The sequence below is a fragment of the Macrotis lagotis genome, chromosome 8 (genome assembly GCF_037893015.1).
Source record: "Macrotis lagotis isolate mMagLag1 chromosome 8, bilby.v1.9.chrom.fasta, whole genome shotgun sequence".
Lineage (NCBI taxonomy): Eukaryota > Metazoa > Chordata > Mammalia > Peramelemorphia > Peramelidae > Macrotis > Macrotis lagotis.
Window position 1 is genome coordinate 142,323,512 of NC_133665.1, and position 23,167 is coordinate 142,346,678.

Sequence of the window (23,167 nt, forward strand, 5' to 3'; positions counted from 1 at the left end):
ACATTTTCAATATACATGTCATAAAGTTCATTCAGATCTGAATAGTGCAGAGGAGGTGGGTTGGGGGGAAGGGGATGGATAGTTTTCTTCCAAAATTAAAAAAGAAAAAAAAAGGAAAGAAAAGCAGCAAGCTGTAGTGATCTTCATTCAAAATGCCACCAGCTTATAAGCTGCGAATGATAACAAAATCAATTTCTAAGTGACTAAAAAAAAAAAATCAACACAATAGAGTTCACAATATTTCAACACTACCTTGCCCTCCATATAAAGCCAAATATAACTTATTTTTTAAATGCTCTCAATAAACTCAAAGGAGTTTCATAAAGAGGAGAGTCTTCCAAAAAAAAAATATTCCACGGAAGCCATTCTAATACAACGGCTACCAAAGTGGCCTCTGGCCGATGAGGGGCATACCAAAACCGGGCTGAACAATTTAGGTATTTATTTATTATTTATTTTTTTACAAAAAAATAAACCTGATTGTTGCACATGGTGGGTTTGTTTTTTGTTTTTTTTCCTGACAGAGTCAAGCTTCCAGTCCCATGACCCCATGTCTGTGGAGCACATTCCTACATCCAATATGTTATATTTTGGCTTCTTTTGTCATTCACCAGCAGGAGCTACATTACTGAACGAAAAAGAGCAGGCAAAAAATCAGAGCCGAGCTGTCGTAAAACATCGAGGATGCAATCTGAGAGGAGTATCTGATGAGCTGAGCAGTCTTTATACTCTCTCAGCAAGAAGAGTTCTTAACCCTACAAATAGTGAAGGACGTTTATCTACAGGTTTGTAAACAAATTACATTCTTCTTTTAAGACATAAATAAGTTAAAATAGAGCAATTTAAGCAAAAACAAGGCAACATGCCAGCAAAAAAAACTTTATATATCCATGTATATAGATATACATATATATCTACCTATCTATATGGACGTATACATTCTCGATGAGGTATACGTTGATATAGATACAAAGAAATGGATATAATCTCATTAGTGTCTATGAAGTTCTTCTGTCCCATTGGTATAACCCTACTGTGCAAGTTAAGCTTCCGCAACTTCAAAAAGTTATTTAAATTAATCTCTACAACTGAGACCATGCCACACAAGCAGTTCAAAAAACTCACAGACCAGTGAATTGGATAAATAAGCCTCAGAAAGGAGTCTTTTTTTTGTTGGTTTTTTTTGTTTTTTGTTGGTTTGCAGTTCCTGCCTAAGGAAAAAAAAATAAACAAGAGAAGGAGTGGAAGTGTACAGTACGTCCATGCAGGAAGGTGGTGGGTGGGTTTGGTCTGTGTTTGGGTGGGAGCAAGAAAGGGCTCGTCGGGCAATTGCTCACTCCCGAGAACCCACATCAGGGATCCCGTCACTTGCCTCAGAGGGACAAAGAGCTCAAACAGCTTCTCAGCCAGAGAGAGGTTCTATTGGGTGGAGATCTCGTTCTCTCCCATTTTGTCTATTTTTGTTTTCTTGGTGCTGTGTCATGGTTGAGTTTTCTGGGTTGGTTCATTCTGAGTTGTTGGTGGCAATGGGATTATTTTTGTTGTTGTTGTTTATTTTTTGTGGGGTTTTTTGTTTTGTTTTGAATATTTTGTTTTTAGGAGATGTGAATGTTTCCCGCTAAAGTGATGTCTCCAGGCTGTGAATAGGACTCCCTGGGCTCGAAGAGGTAGCTGATTTGCTCGTGTCAGTGGTCAGATTGATCCCGCTATCAATTGCGCTGTTGTTCTTGTTCAGTGATGACGGCGGGCTTGAATTTTGTTTGAGAGCGGCATCTTCTTCCAGGTCGGTGTCATCAATGAGGGGGATATGGGGCTGTGAATCTTCTATCCTAAATTCAGGATGAGTCATGAAGTTATGGATGGAGGTTCTAGATTCGGGTTTTTCTAAACCTTCATAGAGAGAGCTACGGAATGCCTTCACGACGCGGATCTAGAAAGGGAAACATCAGGAAATGGGTTAGAAGCAACAAACTCCAGAGAGGGCTTGGGGTAGGGGAGAAATGGGTTTGACAGGCTGAGGGGGGCCTTTGGAGGAGCACAGCAGAAAGGGTTAGGGCACAGCAGATGGCTGGAATCCAGTCGCTGAATGTTAGGAGCATCGATGGGATGGGGTGGAAGGAATGGGCTCGTTTTGTGCATTCATTTGGGGGGTGGTGTGTGTGCACATGGGCGCCATATGTAACTGCAACATCAGAATAGATCGAGTCGCAAACCATCATAGAGCTGATGGGCAGCGTGAGTTAAAGAAAGCATAAGTCCACTCAGGTGGGTGCCCATACCTAGTAGTAAAAGACCAAGCTGTGTTAATTTCAATGCACAGGTCGAAACCATGCACAGGGCTGGGAAGGGGCAGGTTCAGATATGAGTAAAATAGGATCGGCTTAAAAAAATAAACCAAACCTTTTTTTAAAAAAATAAATAAATAAATCAAACATCGTTTAAAAAGAAACTCTACGACATAGAACATATCACACTCCACACACAGAAAAGAACAAAATATTGAGACAGTCAGATGGGCCAAGATGAGAGACGACACACAAGAGCCAAACTGAGGACAAAAAATTAAAAAATTAAAAACCCAAACCAGACGTAAAGAGTTTTCAGAGAAGAAAACCAGAGGCAGCCAGAAGCATGGGGAGCCAAGCAGACAACATTCAGGGGAAGAATCATGCCACAGCAGAAGGGAGTTTGGTTATCACACAGACACACAACTGCCACACCAATGCTACGCTTGGAAGCCTAGACAATGTGAACAGAGATTGGTCTGTTTCCAACTTGGTCTTTGCCTTCATGCATTTGGGAGGTAAACACTCGAGTATAGACTCAACATCCTGGCCTTTCATTTCAACTTGCTTTGTAATCATTTATTTGCTTCCTTTTTTTTTTTTTTTTTTTTTGGCCAAATCCTTTACCCAGCCCCAAGATATCACTCTGGGGCCTGCAGAGGACTGAGTCATGTTCTTTCAATTGTTGTGTCTCAGTTCTGAACTCTGCTTATCAAGTTTAATTTTTTTTTAGTTTCAAGTTTATTTTTTTTTTAAATTTAAGCTATTGTTTATATCATCACTACATTTCTTAATCTCCTTAATGTAATTTTTCAACAAAACCTTTTACTCTCAGATTTTTCCAAGGGGGTCAGCTTCTCTCTGGTTGCTAAAAATCAGGTCTTTAGGGAAGTGGCATTGCTGCTTTCTGGTCATAGTTAAGTCATAGGTATGAGTGGACAGGGAAAGAGATTTCTAGGAATAATTTTCTTTCATTTGTAATTTGGGTAGAGGGTCCAACCTTGATTCTTTGATTCAGGACTTGGATGAACTGAATACAGACTATTAGAGCAGGGAAAAGACCATTTAGATTGACCGAGTCCTTCCCATAAAGGAGACTGAAAAACTCCAGAGGGTCAGGGAAATGAGTTGTTGGAAGTCTCACAGCAAGTTAATGGCAGACTTGGGATTGGTACCTGCCTGAATCTCTCTTTCCACCATACTATGATGGCCTTTAGGGAAAATAACCCAGTGAATTGAATCTTAAAGAATGAATATTATTTCTGTATATTTTGTATCAAGAGTAACAGGTTGAATGTCATATCTAAAATATTATTCAATATTATATATCTACAAATCAACTCAACTAATATTTAATGACAGGATCTTCAGATTGCTTTCTAGGTAGACCCCAAGCACAAAGACCCATCCTTAGCATGGAAATCAGCCTCAAACACCTATTAGAGGTGTGACCTTGGGTAAATCACTTAATCCCTATTTGCCTCAGTGTCCTCAAATCTAAAATGAGGATAATAATCATACCCACTTCCCAGGGTTGTTAGTATAGAGCAAAGTGAGATAATATTGGTAAAGACTTAGCTTAATATTAATATAGTCAGTACTATATAAATACTAGCTTTTATTATTATCGTTGAGCTATCAATCCCAAATTACTCCCTGTATCAACTCACATTTATTTAAACACATTGTAGTTTATGAAGCACTTTGCTTACAAGAATTCTGTGGGATGATAGAAATGTTATCTCCATTTGGTGATAATAATAATAATAAATAATAACAATAGTATTTATATAATTCTTTAAGATTTGCAAAGTATTTTGCATATGTTATCTCATTTGACCCTTATAACAGCTCTGAAAGATGGTTATTTTCTCATTTTACCAATGGGGAAACTGAGACTGAGAAGCTAAATGACTTTCTCAGGGTCATATAATTAGCAAAGTATTGCTAACTTGAGATAGGATCCTAACTCATGTTTGTCAGGTTCCCGTCTAAGTTCATTACTCTACTCACTACATTACTTAGCTGAGGGATGGAAACTCAGTCTCAGTAAAAAAAGAGACCTGCTCATGATGGAAAGGGTTTCAGTGGTGGAATTGGGACTTGAACCCAGAATTTCTGACTCTAAGGTCAGAGTACTTTCTACAATTCTGTGAAAATCAAATCAAATCAATCAATCAATCAATAAGTCAGTTAACAAACACCCATCAGGGCATTCTAATAAGCTTTTGGCCAAGTCTCTTCTGCTCTCTCTAGGTCTCAGTTTCTTTGTACAACTAGAGAGTTAGACTAGATGATTCTTGTAATGAATGTCCTAGGGATGATTGTTTTCTATCTAGTCTGTTTTGTTGAAGTGGAGAGGAAAATTAGAACTCCCTTTTGGGAAAATGCTGCCATTTTCCCAGTTCACTAAGAATGCTTTGTCTCTTGAGATGATAAAGCTTAAAAAAAGAAAACTCCACATCTTCTTCCCCACAACCAAATATAGGATCTATTCAGTTCAGCCAATATCACAGAGAGACTGTAGAGTCCCTGAACAGGGAATAGGGGGGAATAGAATGATATTGGCTTTGAGACTTTGGAATCTCTGACTCATAATGTGCTTTTTTAGACTTGATGGCAGTATAGAAATGAGGACCTCCCCTTCCAAAAAAAGAGGCAATAGTGTTATATTACTTCAATGGTGGCCTGTGTGGAGGTAGAAGAATGTGTGAGATGATACTTTCAGATCTAGATTAACAGGTACTAATTAAAGTATAATTAAGACTTATTCATTGGGCATCATTGAAGCTTCAGCTTTCCTATAGGAGTAAAATTTTTATCTTACCAGAAAATTAAAATTTTAACTTCTACAACTTCGCTGCAATCATTTTTGATAAACTTTTTTCCTTTGATGCCTTATATGCTTCCCCAACTTCTTAAGCATCATTCAATCTTTCCTGAATGCCTCAGGGTCATGATTAGGCATATAGGTTATTCTATCACACAATAATATATGGCCTCCTTCTTTATCTGTTTTTTTTTAATTTGTAATCTCTTACATTTTACTTTTTCCAAATTTATGTAGATAGAAAACCATAGAATGGAAGGTATTAGAATTGAGTTGTTTTTCAGTCATGCCTGACTCTCCATGAACCTATTGGGGTTTTTTTTTGTCTAGACTTGAGTGTTGAATAAGACTAATATGTTTCTGAGAGGAAGAGAAAAGGGGTTAGTTTTAGTCTCAGGGCTTTGTTAGGGTAGAAATAAGTACTCAGGAGTCTAGCTTTAGGATGAATAGTTATGTTTTAGAGCTCGGAGGTTACCCCAGAATTTAACTTTAGGATAAATAAAATACTACACAATTGTTGAAGAAAAATAATCTCACTGTTAGTTGCCCATTCTCCTCTGGAGTAGACACAGTATTTGCTGACTCCCTGACCCTATGCTAGGTAATGGTGAAGTTAAGGACCAGAGCTCCCATCCCTGTGGACTCCCTGTGAACTAGGTGGAGTTTGGCCTGGTCTACAACTGACAAAGCTGGCTGGCAGGTGGGAAGGGGATGGGGAACACACACAATGAGATGCAGGCCCCTCCTTCCACAGGGATGGAGACAACAGAAAGAATGAACTGCTCTGGACAAGACTATGGGGACAAGACTTTAGGAGCATCCTGCCACGTTGGCTCAAGTCTCCACTTCGGTCTTCTCCAAGGCTGAAATGAAAAAAAAATGGGAGGAAGAAAAAAGAAAAAAATCTTTCCATCTCCCTCCCACATGCTGAAAGTCAAATTTAAATTAAAAAATATATATATTGCAGGGATCAAGGGGATAGGGGCCAGGTGAAGACAGAAGAGAAATTTTAGGGCTTTCTAATTTTCCTTTGCTCATCCGGAGAAATTAAAAGTGAGACTCAACCCTTTCATCTGAAGTGAAATACATCAGGCCTCTTCCAAGCTCAACAGGGAGCATTTGAGATTATACTCGAATGTTTACCCGGCTTCAAGGAAGCCAAGTGTCTTGGGATTGGTTCACATTCATGTCAGGCTCAAGTTAAAGACTCACAACCTCTTTTAATTTCACTCTCTCTTGCTGAACTCTCAGTCCAGGGTTCTCTAGCCCTCTAGGGAAACAAACACATTGAATATTCAGACAGTAGAGAGGAGGAGGGTACTGCAAAAGCAAGTCATTTTTCACACTAGCGAAAGATCCATAAGTGATTAGTAACCAAAACCAAACAAGAGGTCCAATTTTATTGTATTTTATCTTTCCCAAGAGATGCCAACTCTTTGCCCTGACTAGGTTCTGAATCAGGAATCTTAGTGGGGAGAAGGGGGCAAGAGGGATTCTTGTCCCTCTGGTGGATTGGGGCTTTGAGGAAAGTGTCCTAATAGATGAGTTTCTTTGCAGTACTTTCTAACTTAGAGTATTCCAACATAATCAGAATCCAATTAGACATCTATAAAGTGACAGAATTTTTTTCAAACATGCAACAAACATGGTGGCCGATATAAAAGAGGTTTATCTTAAGTTTATAGGAGAAGCTGATCTTAGCATTGAAAATTTAAGAAATAAAAATAGAGTTTTGTTTTCGTTTTTTGGAAAGAGGGGTATGTATCATCTTTAATAAAAGAAGGGAGTGTAAAATGTTATTCTTGCTTCTCATCAGGTATCTGGTCATAATCATCCTGAATGAAAGAAGAAGGCATAAAATCCTATTTTGGCTTCCTATCAGGAATCTGACCATGATTATCTTCAATGAAAAAAGGGAATGTAAAATTCCATTCTGGCTTCCCATCAGATATGTTTCTCCCTGTAAGGAGTGAGGGGTCTGGAAGAGACTGAACCATCCTATTGTGTAGTGAGCACCTTCTACCTGGGAGAGCAGGGCCATCCCGCAAAAGCATGGGCTTCCAGAAATGTCTCTCTATCTCAAATGGGGAATTGGACAGGGAATTTTAAAAAAATCAACCCCACATGCGCTGGTCCATCAAACTGGTCATCAAACTGTCTTAGGGCATCAGAATCCACCAGGAAAGGGATTAAGATAGGGATGACTCATCCTTCAAAGCTTACAGTAAGGCTCCTGCCTGGTCTAATGGCCCTACAGATGACAATTATGGCCCTTGCTTCACCACTGAGGTCATCAATGAAGAGAAGGGGAGATTTTTAACTAGAAACAACCAGCTTAGAATGTAACTTTCTCATTTTACAGATGGGGGAGACTGGTAATGTTTGAGGCAGGATTTGAATTTCAAGTTTACTGCCTCAAAGTTTGGGGTCTCTATCTTCTTCACCATTCTGTCAGGAATACCCTCCCTCATTAGTAGCTTCTGGAGGAAGAAAGTGAATTATGTCATCAGAAAATTAGAATACTGAGGTCTTTCTAGGCATTTGGGGCCAAACATCAAATGAATCTGAACATAGAGGGCTTTAGTAGATATTGTCAACTTTCAATTAGTCAAAAGAAAGAAGATGAGTATACACTATTTGATACTATAATGTGAATACATTTGGCTATAAACCATGTTTAATGTGAAAATTTATATAAATGAGACCATGCTCGGAAAGACTCATCACAGATGCTGGATGATACTGTAGCTTTTCAAAGTTCTCCCTCCTTCTTGCTCTTTTCCCTGCTCCTTTTCTACTCTAAGATGTGGATCCCATTTCAGGAATGAACAGCATCACCTCTCAGGAAAGTGCCAGTCAAAGAAAAGCTGTCCTTTCTCTTCCTCAGCTTTCTGTCCATTAGTCTCATTCTTTCCCTAGGGATGAGAGGACATGGTTAAAAAGGCCTCTGTGTCCTTGAGGAGCTCACAGGCCATGATCAGAGCAGAGAAAGCAAAAATGCTCACCTAAGGGAAGCAGGAGATAGTGAATTCAAGAGGAATGACTTGCTGGAACAAATAGTGTAAAGAAGACTGGATTTTGATTTAGAACTTCATTGAAACCAGGTTTTATCACTTACAGCTTGTATGACCTTAGAAAAGGGGCTCAGCTATAAAATGAAATGATTGAATCTCTAAGGTTCAATCTAAGATACCAGGGTATACTAGGGTCCTATGAATTAGTACTTATACTGAATGACTCTCAGATTGTCAATGCAATCCACATTTATAAAAAGGGTTTAAGAAGGAGGAGTTTGGATGGGGAAGTTCTCAAGTAAAGGATAAGACCCCTGGACATTCAAGCAAACAAAAGTCATTTGAGAAAAAGGTGGTCTTTTCTAAAAAGCAATCATAAATTCCTAATTGATTGGAATGGTTTGAAGGAGATAATACAGATGTGGCAAAAAGGGAAATCACCAGCCATATCTTTGGAAGATTTTTACAATCCTTAAACCAAAACCACAAGTCACTCTGGTATAACAGATAGAACAGTCTATCATGGAAAAAAAACTAGGGCATTTCTCAAGCTAGAAAATCATAAACAATAGAGTTTCAAGGGTCTGGTCATATTTAATGTATATAAAGGGTGTGAAGAAAAAAGTTTGCATAAATGAAATATTCAGGTTAAGGTCAAGCAATGGCCATCTCTGTTAGATGGAAGATGGTGGAAACAAATTGAAAGAAGATGTTTTATAGATTATTAAGGAGAAACTAAAAGAATTACCTAGAATCATGGTCACTAAATACTTGGATTAGGGTTTGAACTCAGGTCTTCTTATTCCACAGTTCTCTGAGCCACCTAGAAGACTATTTGAAGTTATATAGTTAGGAAGGAATAGCAGACAGATTGAAAGTAGGAAAAAATATTTCAAGTTTCACTTCTATGACAATGCATCAAAAGCAAGTGCTCAGAACATAACAGAGAGCTGAAAATTATTGTAGAATACTTTCAAAATATACTAAGCCATTTATAATCCTATGGTCCAAAAAGCCCAACAAAGAAAAGGGACTGAGAGGAATAGAGAGAATGGTATCCGTTTCCTTGTGTTTCATAGTACAGACCAGTAGGTGTGTCTAGGGTTACCATATCTCAAGAAAGACCTGGACAATATTCATGAGAAAACAAAATTGATTGGGATGCTGAAGCAGTTGTCATAGGAGAGTGTGCTTAAAACTGATGAGGCCTTTTGGGTCATGACTGATGGAGATGGGGATGGGATCAAAGTCTATATCATCACTGGATATATACCTGTTTCACTGAATCCAGAAGATGTCTATATTGAGGATAGAAAAGGACTAGAAAACAGAATATACACAGTTTAAGAAGTATAGCATAAATCTGTGAATGACTGATCTCTAAATGGTTATTATAGGAAGCTGGAATGCTTATGTCCATGAGGGACTTACAAACTGATCAGAGTAGAAATGGTGAAAGTGCTCATGTAAGGGAAGTGATATTATCATAATATCAGTAATAATTATGGTATGACTATTATGATAGACTTTACTGAAGTCAAGAAGTCAATACCAGGGATGACAATCATGTCCCTGAGCACCTCAGAGATGAAATCCAGAGAGGAAGGGACCGTAGGATAGAACTAAGTCTAGGGAAAGAGAAGATTTCTTGAATTCTTAAGACGATTTTGGTTCTTTTGTACTTCAAAGGTCCTGGTATATTCTTAAAAGTTTTTGATAGTGGACATATTTTTGATACTTGATATATATTTTTTAAATACCCTGACACCTCCAGCAGACCTTTCTTTGGGCTCTCCTCAGTAAAGTGGGAAAGTTGCTCAGAATGATGTATCTTTGAGGTTCCTTCCAACTCTGATGAGTTTCACTCTGAAGTAGTGCTGTCTTCATTGAACAAAAACACCTCAAAACCCAAGACCAATACCTTCTGGGAGGAGAATGTAACCAGGTTCTTATTCTGACAATCCTCTAAGGGTAGAGGATTGGCGTTGGTTCAAGAGGGCTCCATTGACCCTCACATTTTTTATGGGCCATAGAGATGAGGGCTTGAGGTTTTAGGTAGTAAACCACATCAATCCCACCACCAAAGCTAGACCACTAATCAGTAAACCTGATTGTTTGACATTTCCTGTATGAATCTCAAACGACATATGGGAATCTATTTCCCTGCCCTTGTCTATATGACATAAGAACATTGGACCATTAGAAGGAAAAGAACCACAATGAGGGTGTTTCTTTTCCTTCTCTTCATCCTCTTTTTCTTCCTTGTTAGTTATAGTAAGTGAAGATTTTGAAAATCACCACTGCAGATCTTTTACCCTCTCTTCTCTAATTAGAGATGAGAAATTCAGTTGGGCCATAGGGACCTTCCAGTTAGAAACCAACAAGCTTTTGGGACCTGGTCCAAACCATAAGTCAGTGACCTGAGGGAAACCAATCTCTGCCCAAGGCCAATTCAAGAAAGGGATTGGGAACTGGGAATTTGAGAAATATATTCTATTTCTCTTACTGGCAGAGTAGATTGCACTTCATCCCCAGGGATAGGATTACAAGAAATGGTACTTGGGTCTAGGACAGGATGGCCTCCGTGACCAACTACATCCCTTGTAACTGGTTATGATCCCTTGGTCATTATCTGCAACTCATCAACTGACTATGATCCTTCTCATGGGCTAGACCACCTGTCTGACTATTCTTTTTGGACTGACCTTTCCAACCATCTAGGAACCTCTGCCCACCCATCCACCCACTTGCCCACTGAGAGAGTTGGCATCTCTGGCAATTGGAGGCATTAAGAATTCACACTCACGCCCAGCTGCAGCAGGAGGTGTGCTGGTAGGAGAGGAAAGAACATTGGATAACGATACGTGGCTAGGGCTAGAAAGATTGGTTACATCCTGGCTCTGGCTTGTGACGGAGGACTGTCTCCTGAGAGCCCCCTGAAAGGAAGCGCCACTCTTGAAAGTATTGACTACTTCAATCTGCAACGGAGGAGAGAACGAGACAAGTTGCGAAAAGGGTGGACACAACGGCTACACAACTGACAGGCATGACAACCAAAATAAGAGCAATAATTAATAATAATAATAATTAATAATAATAGCAACAATAACACCAGCAACAGCAACAATAATAATAATAATAATAATAATAATAATATCACTTAAATTTAAAAAAAAAAAAGAAAAAACCAAATAAACACAAACTTAAATGTCTTAAAGAATTTCTGCCTGGCCCCACCCACTTTGGGAGGCTCTTGGCATCCCCGAGCCAAGAAGGCTGTTTCGGTTGGTTTCTCCTAATGATTCAAAGGTGGGGAAAGGGTTATTTTCCAGGGGAAAAGAGTTTCTTTCCCATTCCTAGCTCCCAAGGAAGTCTTAAATAAAACCTTCTCCAGGCTTTGGGTCAAAGGAAGAGGTCTTAAAAGAGAGGATCTTAGAAAATGCTTATACCTTGGGCCCACTCTCCTCTTCATGGTGTGAGTTGAGCAGATTATAAGGATAGTATCCTCTGCTAGGGATCATCAGGATTCTTCATTGAATCCAAATGCTTCATCTCCATTTAGGAAATGATATTTCCCCAGCCCCACCCCCAAACAGACATGTCCAGGGCATTTCATAGATATGAAGTTTGGTTGAAAGGAACTTGAGCTGTTGAAATGACATACCATACTGTGGATTCTGGTTTAATCTTCTGTAGTAAGCTTATTGACTGGAATCACCCTCCAGGGTTCATGGTGGAAGAGGAGGTGATTCCGGAAAAGGTCTAGCAGACAAATTACCCCCTTTCCTCCATACAAGATGAGCTCATTCACAGCTCAGATGAACAAATTCTACTAAGGTTCTAAATAATTGCTAATAACTGACACTTAGAGAGCACTTTAAATTTGACAAAATATTATCTCAGTTAAGTTCCCAATAACCCTGTGAGGTAGAGATGGTAGGGAATGCCATGCACATTTTACAAATGAGAAAACCCAAGGTTCAACTTGCCCAGGTTCACTTGGACAGAGACAAAAAAGAGTTAGACTTCAAACCTGAATCTTTTAATATTCAAGGCCAGGGTTCTTTGCACTTTTAATTCCACATTGCCCCTGCAACCTTAAAAATGACCAAGGGATGGAATACTTGTAGCCTAGGCCTCCCAGAAACAGCTGGGGTAGCAAGTAAAGAATCAAATTCAGAACCACCACTTCTCTTCATCTTTCTCCATTTTTCTAGCTCTTGGGCAATAACATTCAGACTGCTTCATAGAGATAACAGGCCAGATTCATTAACAAGTGTTCTTCCCTAGGACATAAATATGCAGAACCAAGCCTGGGATATAGAATGGGAGAGGCATGGCTTCATAGGCTTACTAGTCTCTTGTCCCCTAACTCACTGATTTTACCATTTCTCCCCTTTTTGAAGTTTCTGGGGTTCAGAATCTTCCCTGTCCCCCTCCCCAGGTTCTTTGGAACCTCACACATGATTCCTTCACTCCCTTGTGGGGAGTTAGAATAGAAGTGATTAGAAACAACCCCTGACTCCTGAGGGGGTGAAGAGAACTAATAAGACTGATGGCAAGGGCAAACAAACTTGACCCTGCCCTGGTTCAGACTTGAAATCAAACATAAGAAAAGAAACATGTGTAATGGTGCCAAGGACCCAGGACTCTTCCCATCCTCCATGTATTGTGAATGGCAATCTTTCTCCCTATGGACACATGCCACAGGAATGATCATTCAGATTTCTAGAGCTTTTTCAGGTTTATAAAGTATTTCCCTCATAACCCTCTGAGGTAGGCAGTGCATATAGTATTATCTTCATTTTTGTAGATGATTAGACTGAAGCCCCATGAAGCTACTTGTTTGTGGTCACTCAGCTTGTGTCAGAGTAGGGATGAGCACCCAGACCTTTCTGCCTCCAAATGCAGAGCTGTTTCCACTATCCCACACTACCTATAAATGTTGGTATATTGTGTATTATTTCCATTTGAAGTCCCTAAAGTTGTTGCATGGATAAGCAATCAGACCTTCAGAATCTCAACAATAATCTGTTAAATTAAATTATTCATAGAAGGTCCATTTCTACATATGTGGGTTCTCCACATGGATGTCCACAGAAGTGCGTTTCAACATGTGAGTTTGTAGGGATATTTTGGTGGATGTATGCATGTTCTGTATAGGCATGTTTGTGAATGGGTATGTTTTATATTATGTACATGAATATATTTCTACATGTGAGTTTGTAGGCATATTTTTGCCTGTGTATTTATATCCCAAGTATACTTTCTCATCACATGTAAGTTTTTTCAAGGGCGGCTGGGTGGTGCAGTGGAACACATTCTGGTGTTAGGAAGACTCATCTTTCTCAGTTCAAATCTAGCCTCAGACACTTAGTGGCTGTGTGACCCTGGACAAGTCACTTCACCCTGTTTGACTCAGTTTCCTCATCTGTAAAATGAGCTGGAGAAGGAAATGGCAAATCTGCTGCAGTATCTTTGCCAAGAAAACCCCATGTGGGGTCATGGAGAGTCAGATCCAACTGAAGGGTCCAACCAACAACAATAAAAGTTTTGGGAGGTACAAGTATTTATCTGTGTTTCAACATTGTTTGCACAGATAGATCTCTACTTTTGCATCTATTTTCAGTATGTTCATATATGTTTATTGATGTTTTTGTATGTGTATAGATAGCACACTGGATCTCTATGTGTATATATACACATTATTACATATGAATGCATGCATGTATTTCTGGAAGTCCATGTCACTGTGTTTCTGCACTGCAGTTTTGCCCAGGAAAGTAGAATTTGGGAGCAGAATTTTAGGTTTAGACCTGAATGGCACCTTGTAACCTCATCTAATTTATTGATGGAGACAGTGAGTAGGCTTGCCAGGGTCCTAGAGGTTGTTCAGTCATGTCTAAACCACCTTGGGGTTTTCTTGGCAAAGATCCTGCACTGGTTTGATATTTCCTTCTCCACTTCATTTGACAGATGGAGAAATTGAGGAAAATAGGGTCAAGAGACTTGCCTAGGGCCAGACAGCTAATAACTGTCTACAGTCACATTTGAACTCGGTTCTTCCTGAGAGTACATGAGAAAGGATTTGAATTCAGATGTTCTGATCTCTCAGAACATTGCTCTATCCCCTGGGCCACCTAGCTGCCTACTGTGTATGTGTTTATGTACCTCTATGAGAAGGGAGTTTACTCTTGGATATGAGTGAATGCCCATTGCTGTGAGGAGGCAGGTCATGTAGAGGCCTTGAATCACTGAAGTGAAAGTTAAATTAAAAGGAACGCTTTGGAAAAGTAGCCTCCAAAGGGCTCCAGACTGGGTTAGAGCAGCTCCCTATTGAGTTAGAGACCCCAAATTATCGTTCTCTCTTTCTCATCAAGGTAAAAGTCTCTGTGGGAAGACAGGAGAGGCTGGATGTGCCCAACTACCCACTCCAAGCAAGCACTGCCAAGTCCACCCAGTAGAGACCCCAGCCTGGGCTTTCAGACTGGGATCTGACACTCACCTCTGAGAACTGTTGGTCAGCTGAAGTAGTAGTGGGTAGAAGTGGTTACTTCCCCTTTTCCATCCCTACCACCCCAACCTCACCTCGAACCTCACTAAGACACACTAAGGAACTCCAGCCCCCTCCCCTGAGCTCATTATCCACTTTAGTTACTGCAACTCTCCCCTCCCCTTAATGCCTACTCTTATTACTTATAAAGTGAAGATAATTAATCAAGATCACAAAATGTCATTAGAGAAAGCCACTCCAATGGGAAAAATACAAAGAAAAACCCAGTGGCTTTGTTTCAGAGTGTGCCATATCCTCATAATGGTAGTGGATTCGCAGAGATAAGGACATGTCAATGAAGGGGACCTAGGGACTGAGTGACTTTTGAAAACGAGTCACAATTGATGTAGGGAGGAAGGAAAGATGCTTCTCCAAAAGTCCCAGAAGGATAACATAGCTCTGGGGACCTTTACCAGTGGTAGGAAGAGATTATTTTTTATTACGCTATTGAAGGGTCTGATGATTAGGACTCTGGACAAGGTGACCATTCTTCCTCACTTCCCCTACCCACACTTCCCCACACTAGCATCTTCCGGTGGCTCTGGTGTGAGGATGGAGGGCCCATCACTACCCAGGTTGACTCTTGGTTGACCATACTGTACATACCTGAGTTTGGATTCTATTCAGGCCACGGAACCACAGGATCTGTCCACGTCGAAGTTCTCTCTCAGCATGATCAATCTCCTCCACGTCTTCATTGAGTTCTTCCTCAGGGATCTCCTCTTTCTGAGTGAGCCGTCCTGCCTCCTTCAGGAACTTGAGTCTGCTGGTTGGGATGGTGGCAATGACCTGAAATCGAGGCAAGTGGAGATCAAAAGAGGCATGCCTTCATTTCTGAATTCATTCATGATCAATTCATTCATTTGCAAATTCAATCTGTCAAAAAACATTCATTAAACACCTACTGTGAACCAATTCACTGTTCTAATTCACTTATTCAGTCAGTGATAACTAATACTAATTATGTGCCCCATATTTACTTTAGAATCAAAAGCCCAAGAAAAAGGATGGCATCTCAGGCAGAGATGGCAGAACAGGCAAAGTTATTTAGGTGGAAATGTGAATTAGATGGTCCCTTTATCTGGTTGGTATGGGTATGTGTGCATATAAATATAAACATTATATATACATATATATCTATACACACACACACACATGTTTGTGTGTGAGATTCATTATACTTTCCTCCCATTTAGAGATGGAAATTTGGGGTAAGCAAATGCTATGAGTCAAAAAATTTTAGAATTAATTCTTCATGGCAAGGAACAAAGTGTCCTCAAAGCAAAATGGCATCTTCTTCAGAAGAACAAGAGAGATGCAGCTCAGTTTATCCAAGGTTTCCACAAGACTTGTCTAGGATTCAGAAGGACTAGACTGACTTCCTGCAATCTCCCACCCTCACAGAGCAGTTGGGATAGGATCCCCAATGCTAAAGTGACCTCCCTTTAGAGAAAGAATGATGACCAGCTAATCTCTACAGATTATGGAGTACCCAGTAAACATGAATAAGGAGTTAATTACTACATGTGATATTCTTTTGAAGGATATGCTGAGTTGGATAGGAGGTGTTATGGGATGCTAAGACTTCACCTCCTAATTCTGTTGTCAGACATAGAGGATCTCCTATTGCCCTTTATATAAAGGGGTAGGTTTTACAATAAGGGGGTGGAGGGTGGGAGTGGGAAACCTTCATTGAAATCCTTCAATAACACAACTCTCATTTTGGACTAATGAGGGGTCACAGTTGTTTCTGCAACTGAGCTGGAAACCCCTGGGTATCTTTTTATTTTTTTTTTTATTTTGCAAGGCAATGGGGTTAAGTGATTTGCCAAGGTCACACAACTAGGAAATTATTAAGTGTCTGAGTCCAAATTTAACTCGGGTCCTCCTGACTCCAGGGCCAGTGCTTTATCCACTGTAACACCTAGCTGCCTCTGAGTATCTTTTTATATAAAAGAGGAAAATGGGAATTTTGAGATGACCCCCTGTAAGCAAGTAGTCCCAATAAAAAGTAGCAGCATAGATGGCTGGCCCTAGGGCCAGTTGATTTACCTCTGAAAAAGTATTATATATAATACTGGGCAAAATCACTTAACCCTTGGAGGCCCCTAGCCACCTCTCTAAAACTATATGTTGCAAAACGGGTTCTGATCTCCAAATACCAAACAGGTATTTGGAGTTTCCTTTAAGAAATCAAAGATCAGGGTGGCTGGGTGGCAGCGGATAAAGCACCGGCCCTGGAGTCAGGAGTATCTGGGTTCAAATCCGGTCTCGGACACTTAATAATTACCTAGCTGTGTGGCCTTGGGCAAGCCACTTAACCCCATTTGCCTTGAAAAAAAACCTAAAAAAAGAAAAAAAGAAAGAAATCAAAGGTCTTATTGGTTTCTCTCTGGCTAGGAGCCCCCCCCACCTCAAAAAAAAACCACCCTTTAGGAGCCAATTTCAGGTGTCTAGGATTTCTCTCCTATATTAGGAAGCACCCTCAGTATAAAGAAAAAAAAGTTTGCAAATGAAGTTAAGACATGGCAGGTTCCTGGACTTAATGACAAGAAAAGCAAGGAATTAACAGAAAAGACTTGGTCTGAGAAAGTTGTGGTAGAATTAGAGAAATTCAGAGCTGGAATAGACCTGGTGATCATTCATCCTAACCATTTCATTCAAAGGAAGAATCTAAGGCTCCAAGTGGTGAATGGATTTACTTAAAGATATGATATGGTGTTAGAGGCTGAATCTGGAGCCAAAGGATTTGCTTACCTGTTTTACTTCAGTCAAGTCATTATCCTAATCTGAGCAATGAGGGGTTGGGACTAGATTGCCTCTAAGGTTCCTTCAAGTCGCAGATCTAGGATTTTTATGAGTAACTTTGGCAAACTTGAGACTAGGATGTGATTTTTCCAAATTTAGTCAATTTAAACCAACAAACATTTCTTAAGTGTCTAGAATGAAGTCAAACACCAAATAAACCCCATCCTCACCAATTCAAAAAGGCTCCATTCTCTGGTGAAATGAGGGCAACAACACATTCACAAATAAATAAATAAATTTAAAATATATACTCAATCATTTTGGACTGATGTAGGAAATGTTGCAATGTCTGGAAGTGGGGTACGTGGGATCTTTTAGGATCTGACCCTTGAGCTGAGCCTTGAAGGAAGTTAGGGTTTGTTTCAAGAGGCAGAGACTGCTTACTCGTGTTCCATGCTGAGAATGGGAACCTGCCAAGAAGAGCTTACCTGACCCCAGACAAGTTCTCCTAGTCCAATGAATATACACCACATCCACTGGTCAAGCTGGAGAGGAGAACAGCTGAATGGCTTTCCCCCGAACTGCACAATGACTATCTGGAGACAAAATTGGAGACACAAACCCATCATCAGGAGAAGCACAAGTTCCCTCTCTCAGAACAGGGACTGGGACTTCCTGCTGGCCAGGGACCAGGTGAAGTTTCTCCCAATGAAGATACCCCAGGGTCCTGGTTACCTGAATGGCGAAGGTGCCCAGTACAATTGTGCAGAAGATGGGGTTCCTGAAGATGCCATCAAACACATTCCGCTCCCCATGGATTTTCCGGGCGTTGATTTCATTGAACAACTGCATCATGACGAAGGTGTTGAAGATGATGGTATAGTGTTCAGAGGGAGGAGAGTGGAGGGGGGCATTGCGTCCGCTGTCAATCATGAACATTTTCTCACCTATAGAAAGGAAAGTGCAAATAAAACCAAAGGGGTCCCAAGGATATGAGTGGGGTGACTTGGGTAAAGTTCCATGTTTTCTCTTTGCTTCAGTTTCTTAATCTATGAAATGAAAGGTTTAGACTGACTGAATTCTAACATCCCTTCCGATGCTTAATATTCTCTGTTTCTACCCACCTGCTCTTCTATGTCTACATAGGTGTTGGAAAGATGATAGAAAGTCAAAGCCAGAGGGGAGAATGTAAGAGAAAAGTAGTTCATAAACTTGTTTCACCTCATAGCTTTTTATTCTTAGCCATCAGTAGGGAACTGTAAAAATGATCATGTGCTTATGGATGAAACTTCCATACATTTTATAGGAGATATTTCCTGCAATGTTGACTTAGTTGCTTTAATGGATCTCCTAGGTGTAGATGTTCCTACTGAAGTTATGGGTAAAAGTATTTCTATCTATCTTGGGTAATTCTTGTCTTCAAAAAATTCCCTGAAGGAAGTCTACTCTGTGTACTAAGGGTCTTTCTTTACATCTCAAAATTTTGAAGATACCAATGGAATATGCAGAATATTCCTGGTCTTTCCCTCACTCGAGTCACATGATTAGCCCATCTTTTTTAATCATACTCTTCCCTAATGAAGTTCCTTATTCTTTTCCAAGATTACTCACTTGTTATTTAATGCAGCCTACTTATGTCTACCAGGTGCCCATCCATTTCTTCATTTTTAATTCTACAGAAACTATATTCCCCTATGATTCACAAGCATACAACATTGTAGAACACTGGCATTAAAAAGTCAGTCTTTTGTTTCAGAGAGAATTAAGTTTGAGATCATTAAAGGAACTTGCAAATTTCCCAAAGGGAATCAATCCTGCCTGCTCTTCTCTTTTTAAATTCTCTGTTCAGCTAGATGTCCATTGGACTTCCTTCTCAATGATATACATATATGCATTTCCATATGATACATAAAATATATGTATACATATGTATATATGGGAAAACAGGGAGAAAAGTTGAAGGGGTTCTGTCTAGGTTGTTAATTAAATGGCAAATCACAATCTAGATAATAAAAATTCTTTTTCTTCTCAGTGTTTCCCTGTTTGGATGATTGCTAAATTCCAGTGATTGTGAAACTTTCTATCCATAAACAGGAATATCTGAAGGACCTCACTATCTCTGAATTAATGCCATTGCTGTACTGAATTAATGCCATCATAGCCGCAAATACTTTTGATGATATGACTCCCTAATTTATGATTCCCTTGCTATTTAGGATCAAGATGATCTCTCTTCCTATATCAATTAAATAATCTAGAAAAATGTTGATGTATTCAGGAGACACCTTATGAAAGAGAAATCAAAGTGGTGATTTGTTTTACTGAAGGAATTGTTCTTTTAAATCAATAAACACAATGGGATCTTATCTTCTTTACAACTTTCAGCAAATTGCATGGTGAGAAAGATAAAGTATACTCTGTAATATTCCTTGCTAAAGCCTGACTGTACTTTCCCAGGAGATTTAGTATTTAGATTTTGAAAAATGTATATTTTTATATAAAAATTTTATAAATGTATGAAAATAGTCATGCAAGCCAATAGTTTTTGCAATTTTCCATTAATCTTTTAAAAATATCAATAAGAACTGAAATTTCCCCACACCTTTGGTATTTTCTTCTCCTGCAGAAACCTTGAAAAGTGATTTCTCATTATTCTCAAGACTGTGTTACCTCCAGCAGAGATCTCCTCTATGTCACTTGGACTAATTTAAGTTGCTTTCATCATGTTTAAGCTCTTTAATGGCCCTTTATTTATTATGCAAATATATCTAAGTCTGTGACATTGAACTATGAAGATTCTGTGTTTTGAAGCTGAAAAAATTTCTTATAAACATGCAGATCTTTTCCATTTTTCTTTCATTTGCTTTCTTCCTTCCATTGCTATCCTTAAATACCCTTAAAATTATTTTTCTTAGTTGATTCTCTTACCAAACTTTTTCTAAATTGGTTTTACTCCCACTGCTTCTTTCTATTTTATGAGACAATATTGCTCAAAGCATTTCTTCCTCCTCCTTGAATTTTAAAAAATGAATCCATATTCTAATTTAATATTGCATTTGGCTTTCGTAACTCTCCTCTTGGCAAGTAAATAAGTTTAATGACTAGAGAGTACTTTTTAGACTCCCTGATCTTCTTGTAACAGCAGATGACTTATATCAGTTAACTTCTATATGAAATTATTGTAGTCTGTGTCTATGTATTTCTTTATGTCCAAATCTCCTTATTTGCTTTAACTGCATATCAAATCTTATTCACACATTCATTCTTATTTCTAGCTTTACACTAATTCTGATCTTTGCTCAAACAAATTGCTTCTGACTATAAACAGACAGCTAATAAAGAAATGACTTCCACAAGAATACATAATGAGTTGTTCCCTGTTGTGTTAAAATATAAGCAGAATGATTTTCAATAAGGTTATTTGATTCCTGCCTAGCACCTTCTGATTCTCTTCTTGATAACTGGGTGTTACACTCTATAGGCAGGAGATTTTGTGTAGCCTTCAAGCTTCTCTCATTCCCTCTTCCTGATCTAATGTAGTCTATTTTTTTTTCCTCTTAAGTCATAAAGTAGTAGAATCCATATTCATTTAACATGTAGGCGCCTCTTGAGTTCTTTATAGAAATGTTTTTATTTTCTTATAAGCTTTTATTTTATTTCATGACAATCTTTTTACACATCAAAAGTACTGTAGTGAGATGATCAAATTCCCTTTCAAGCAACAATTCTTGATGCTTTTGTATATATAAAGTTAAACCAATTCCACCAACTTTTTTTATTTGCCTCTACAGGATGAACCTGTCAGACAAATTTCCTTCCACCATAACTTCCCTCCCCCCCTTTTTTGGTTTCATTTATATCAAGACTGACAAGATTGATATGACTCATTTCCTCCAGTATGATGTACATTCAGTAATTGGATAAGGATAACCCATTGAACCTACTAAGAGTAAAGAGAAGAGTTATGGATGGTTTTAAAATGATGTCAATCTTAGCATCCTTCTCTCCTTAATTTTCCATGATTCTGCCACCTTCCTTGCTGAAGCAGTGGGGGAGCTCCCAGGACCAAGGACCATATTGGATAGTATTTGTTTCATGCAGAAACATAGCCAAAGTGTTCACCACCAAGTGGTCAGCCTATTGCTGATAATCTTCTCTGCAATTAGCCAGGCTATCCTTAAACAGAAGATTCAATATGTTTCTGAACCTCCACTTTCCACTTTCTACCTGTCCAAATTTTTGCTATTGGAGTTCTGAAGTGACATCAAATCTTTTCTGTCCTTTTTCAGTGAATATGTTTAAATACTAATATACTTATAGGAATAGACAGTCTAGACAGTCTTTTACTAAGTCTTCAAAAAATGTTTTCTTCTCTCTCTCTCTCTCTCTCTCTCTCTCTCTCTCTCTCTCTCACCCAAAACCTGGGAGGAAATATGGATAGAAGGTAGTAAATTGATTGTAATGGCTACTGAATCAGAAGGCCTCTATACTACTGTGAAGTTTGAAGGCTCATTGAACTTCTCTAGACCAGTTTTTTACTGAGTAAAATAGGGGATTTGGGCTATTTGATTTCTAAGACCTCTTTCAAAACCCTGAAATTGTTTTACATTCTAATGTGCTGAATCTATTCCTGAGGATTTTATGACTGAGCATTCCAGAGGGACACCCAGCAACTTACCAACAAAGAGCAGGGTGAAGATGAGCGTGAGCTGGTAGACTGCATGGCCTAGGATATTCTTCATCATGGTGCGGGAGATGAGCGGCTTATTGCGGCCGTATGGCTTTCGCAGCAGAAGGGACTCTGTTGGTGGCTCTGTGGCCAGGGCCAGGGAGGCAAAGGTATCCATGATGAGATTCACCCATAACATCTGTACAGCTTTTAGGGGAGAGTCCTGAAGACAGAAGAAGAATCAACAGTCACAACATGGAGGTAACCAAGCTAGGACAGCTCTGGGGAGGAGACTATGCCATTCCCAGGATGAGGTATAGTGTTTTCCATCAATAGCTCTGTGTGTGTGTGTGTGTGTGTGTGTGTGTGTGTGTGTGTGTGTGTAGGAGAGGGAGGGAGGGGGAGAGAGAAAGAGAGAGAGAGACAGAGAGAGAGAGAGAGAGAGAGAGAGAGAGAGAGAGAGAGAGAGACAGAGAGAGAGAGAGAGAGACAGAGAGAGAGAGAGAGAGAGAGAGAGAGACAGAGACAGAGACAGAGACAGAGACAGAGACAGAGAGACAGAGAGAATGGGAGAGGGAGAGGGAGAGGGAGAGAGGAAGAGGAAAGAGAAACGCTGACCATTTTCTACAAATCTCGGGATCTTAAGCTGGAAGGGACCTCAGGAAACTTGTTTTTTATCTTGGAGATCAGAGGAAGCCACAAAGTTGGTGAACAGGAGAGTCACATGGCTAGATCTACACTTAGGAAATAAAGGAGGACTAAGTAAAGCCTGGGATACTTTAGGATGAAGCTCCCACAATTAAAGTGATTTATTGCCTATAGAGGAGCAGCTGGGTAGCTCAGTGGATGGGGCATTGACCCTTTAGTCAGGAGGACACTTATTAGCTGTGTGATCCTGGACAAGTCACTTAACCCTGGTTGCCTCACATCCAGGGCCATCTCTAGTTGACCTGATTTATATCTGGCCACTGGATTCAGATGGCTCTGGAGGAGAAAGTGAAATTGGTGATTAGCACAGCCTTCTTCACTCACATGTCATGGCATCACCTCTCTGATGTCATAGTCTTT

General features: G+C 39.5%; 1 protein-coding gene across 18 annotated transcripts in view; it reads right to left on the reverse strand.

The window, feature by feature from the left end:
* Positions 1–425: 425 nt before the first annotated feature.
* ATP2B2 (ATPase plasma membrane Ca2+ transporting 2) overlaps positions 426–23,167 on the reverse strand; it is a 681,398-nt gene continuing 658,656 nt past the window's right edge. For 14 of the 18 annotated variants that reach the window (XM_074198571.1, XM_074198568.1, XM_074198575.1 and 11 more), the window contains 5 exons: positions 22,109–22,322; positions 18,166–18,377; positions 17,919–18,026; positions 15,289–15,471; positions 426–1,930 (listed from right to left, as the gene is read on the reverse strand). In XM_074198571.1, coding sequence (XP_074054672.1) covers positions 1,619–1,930; positions 15,289–15,471; positions 17,919–18,026; positions 18,166–18,377; positions 22,109–22,322 — 1,029 coding nt within the window. In that variant the 3' untranslated portion in view covers positions 426–1,618. Of the gene's footprint in view, positions 1,931–6,330; positions 6,386–10,931; positions 11,108–15,288; positions 15,472–17,918; positions 18,027–18,165; positions 18,378–22,108; positions 22,323–23,167 lie in introns of all 18 variants that reach the window. The other 4 variants (XM_074198587.1, XM_074198586.1, XM_074198584.1 and 1 more) reach the window with 2 other exon arrangements.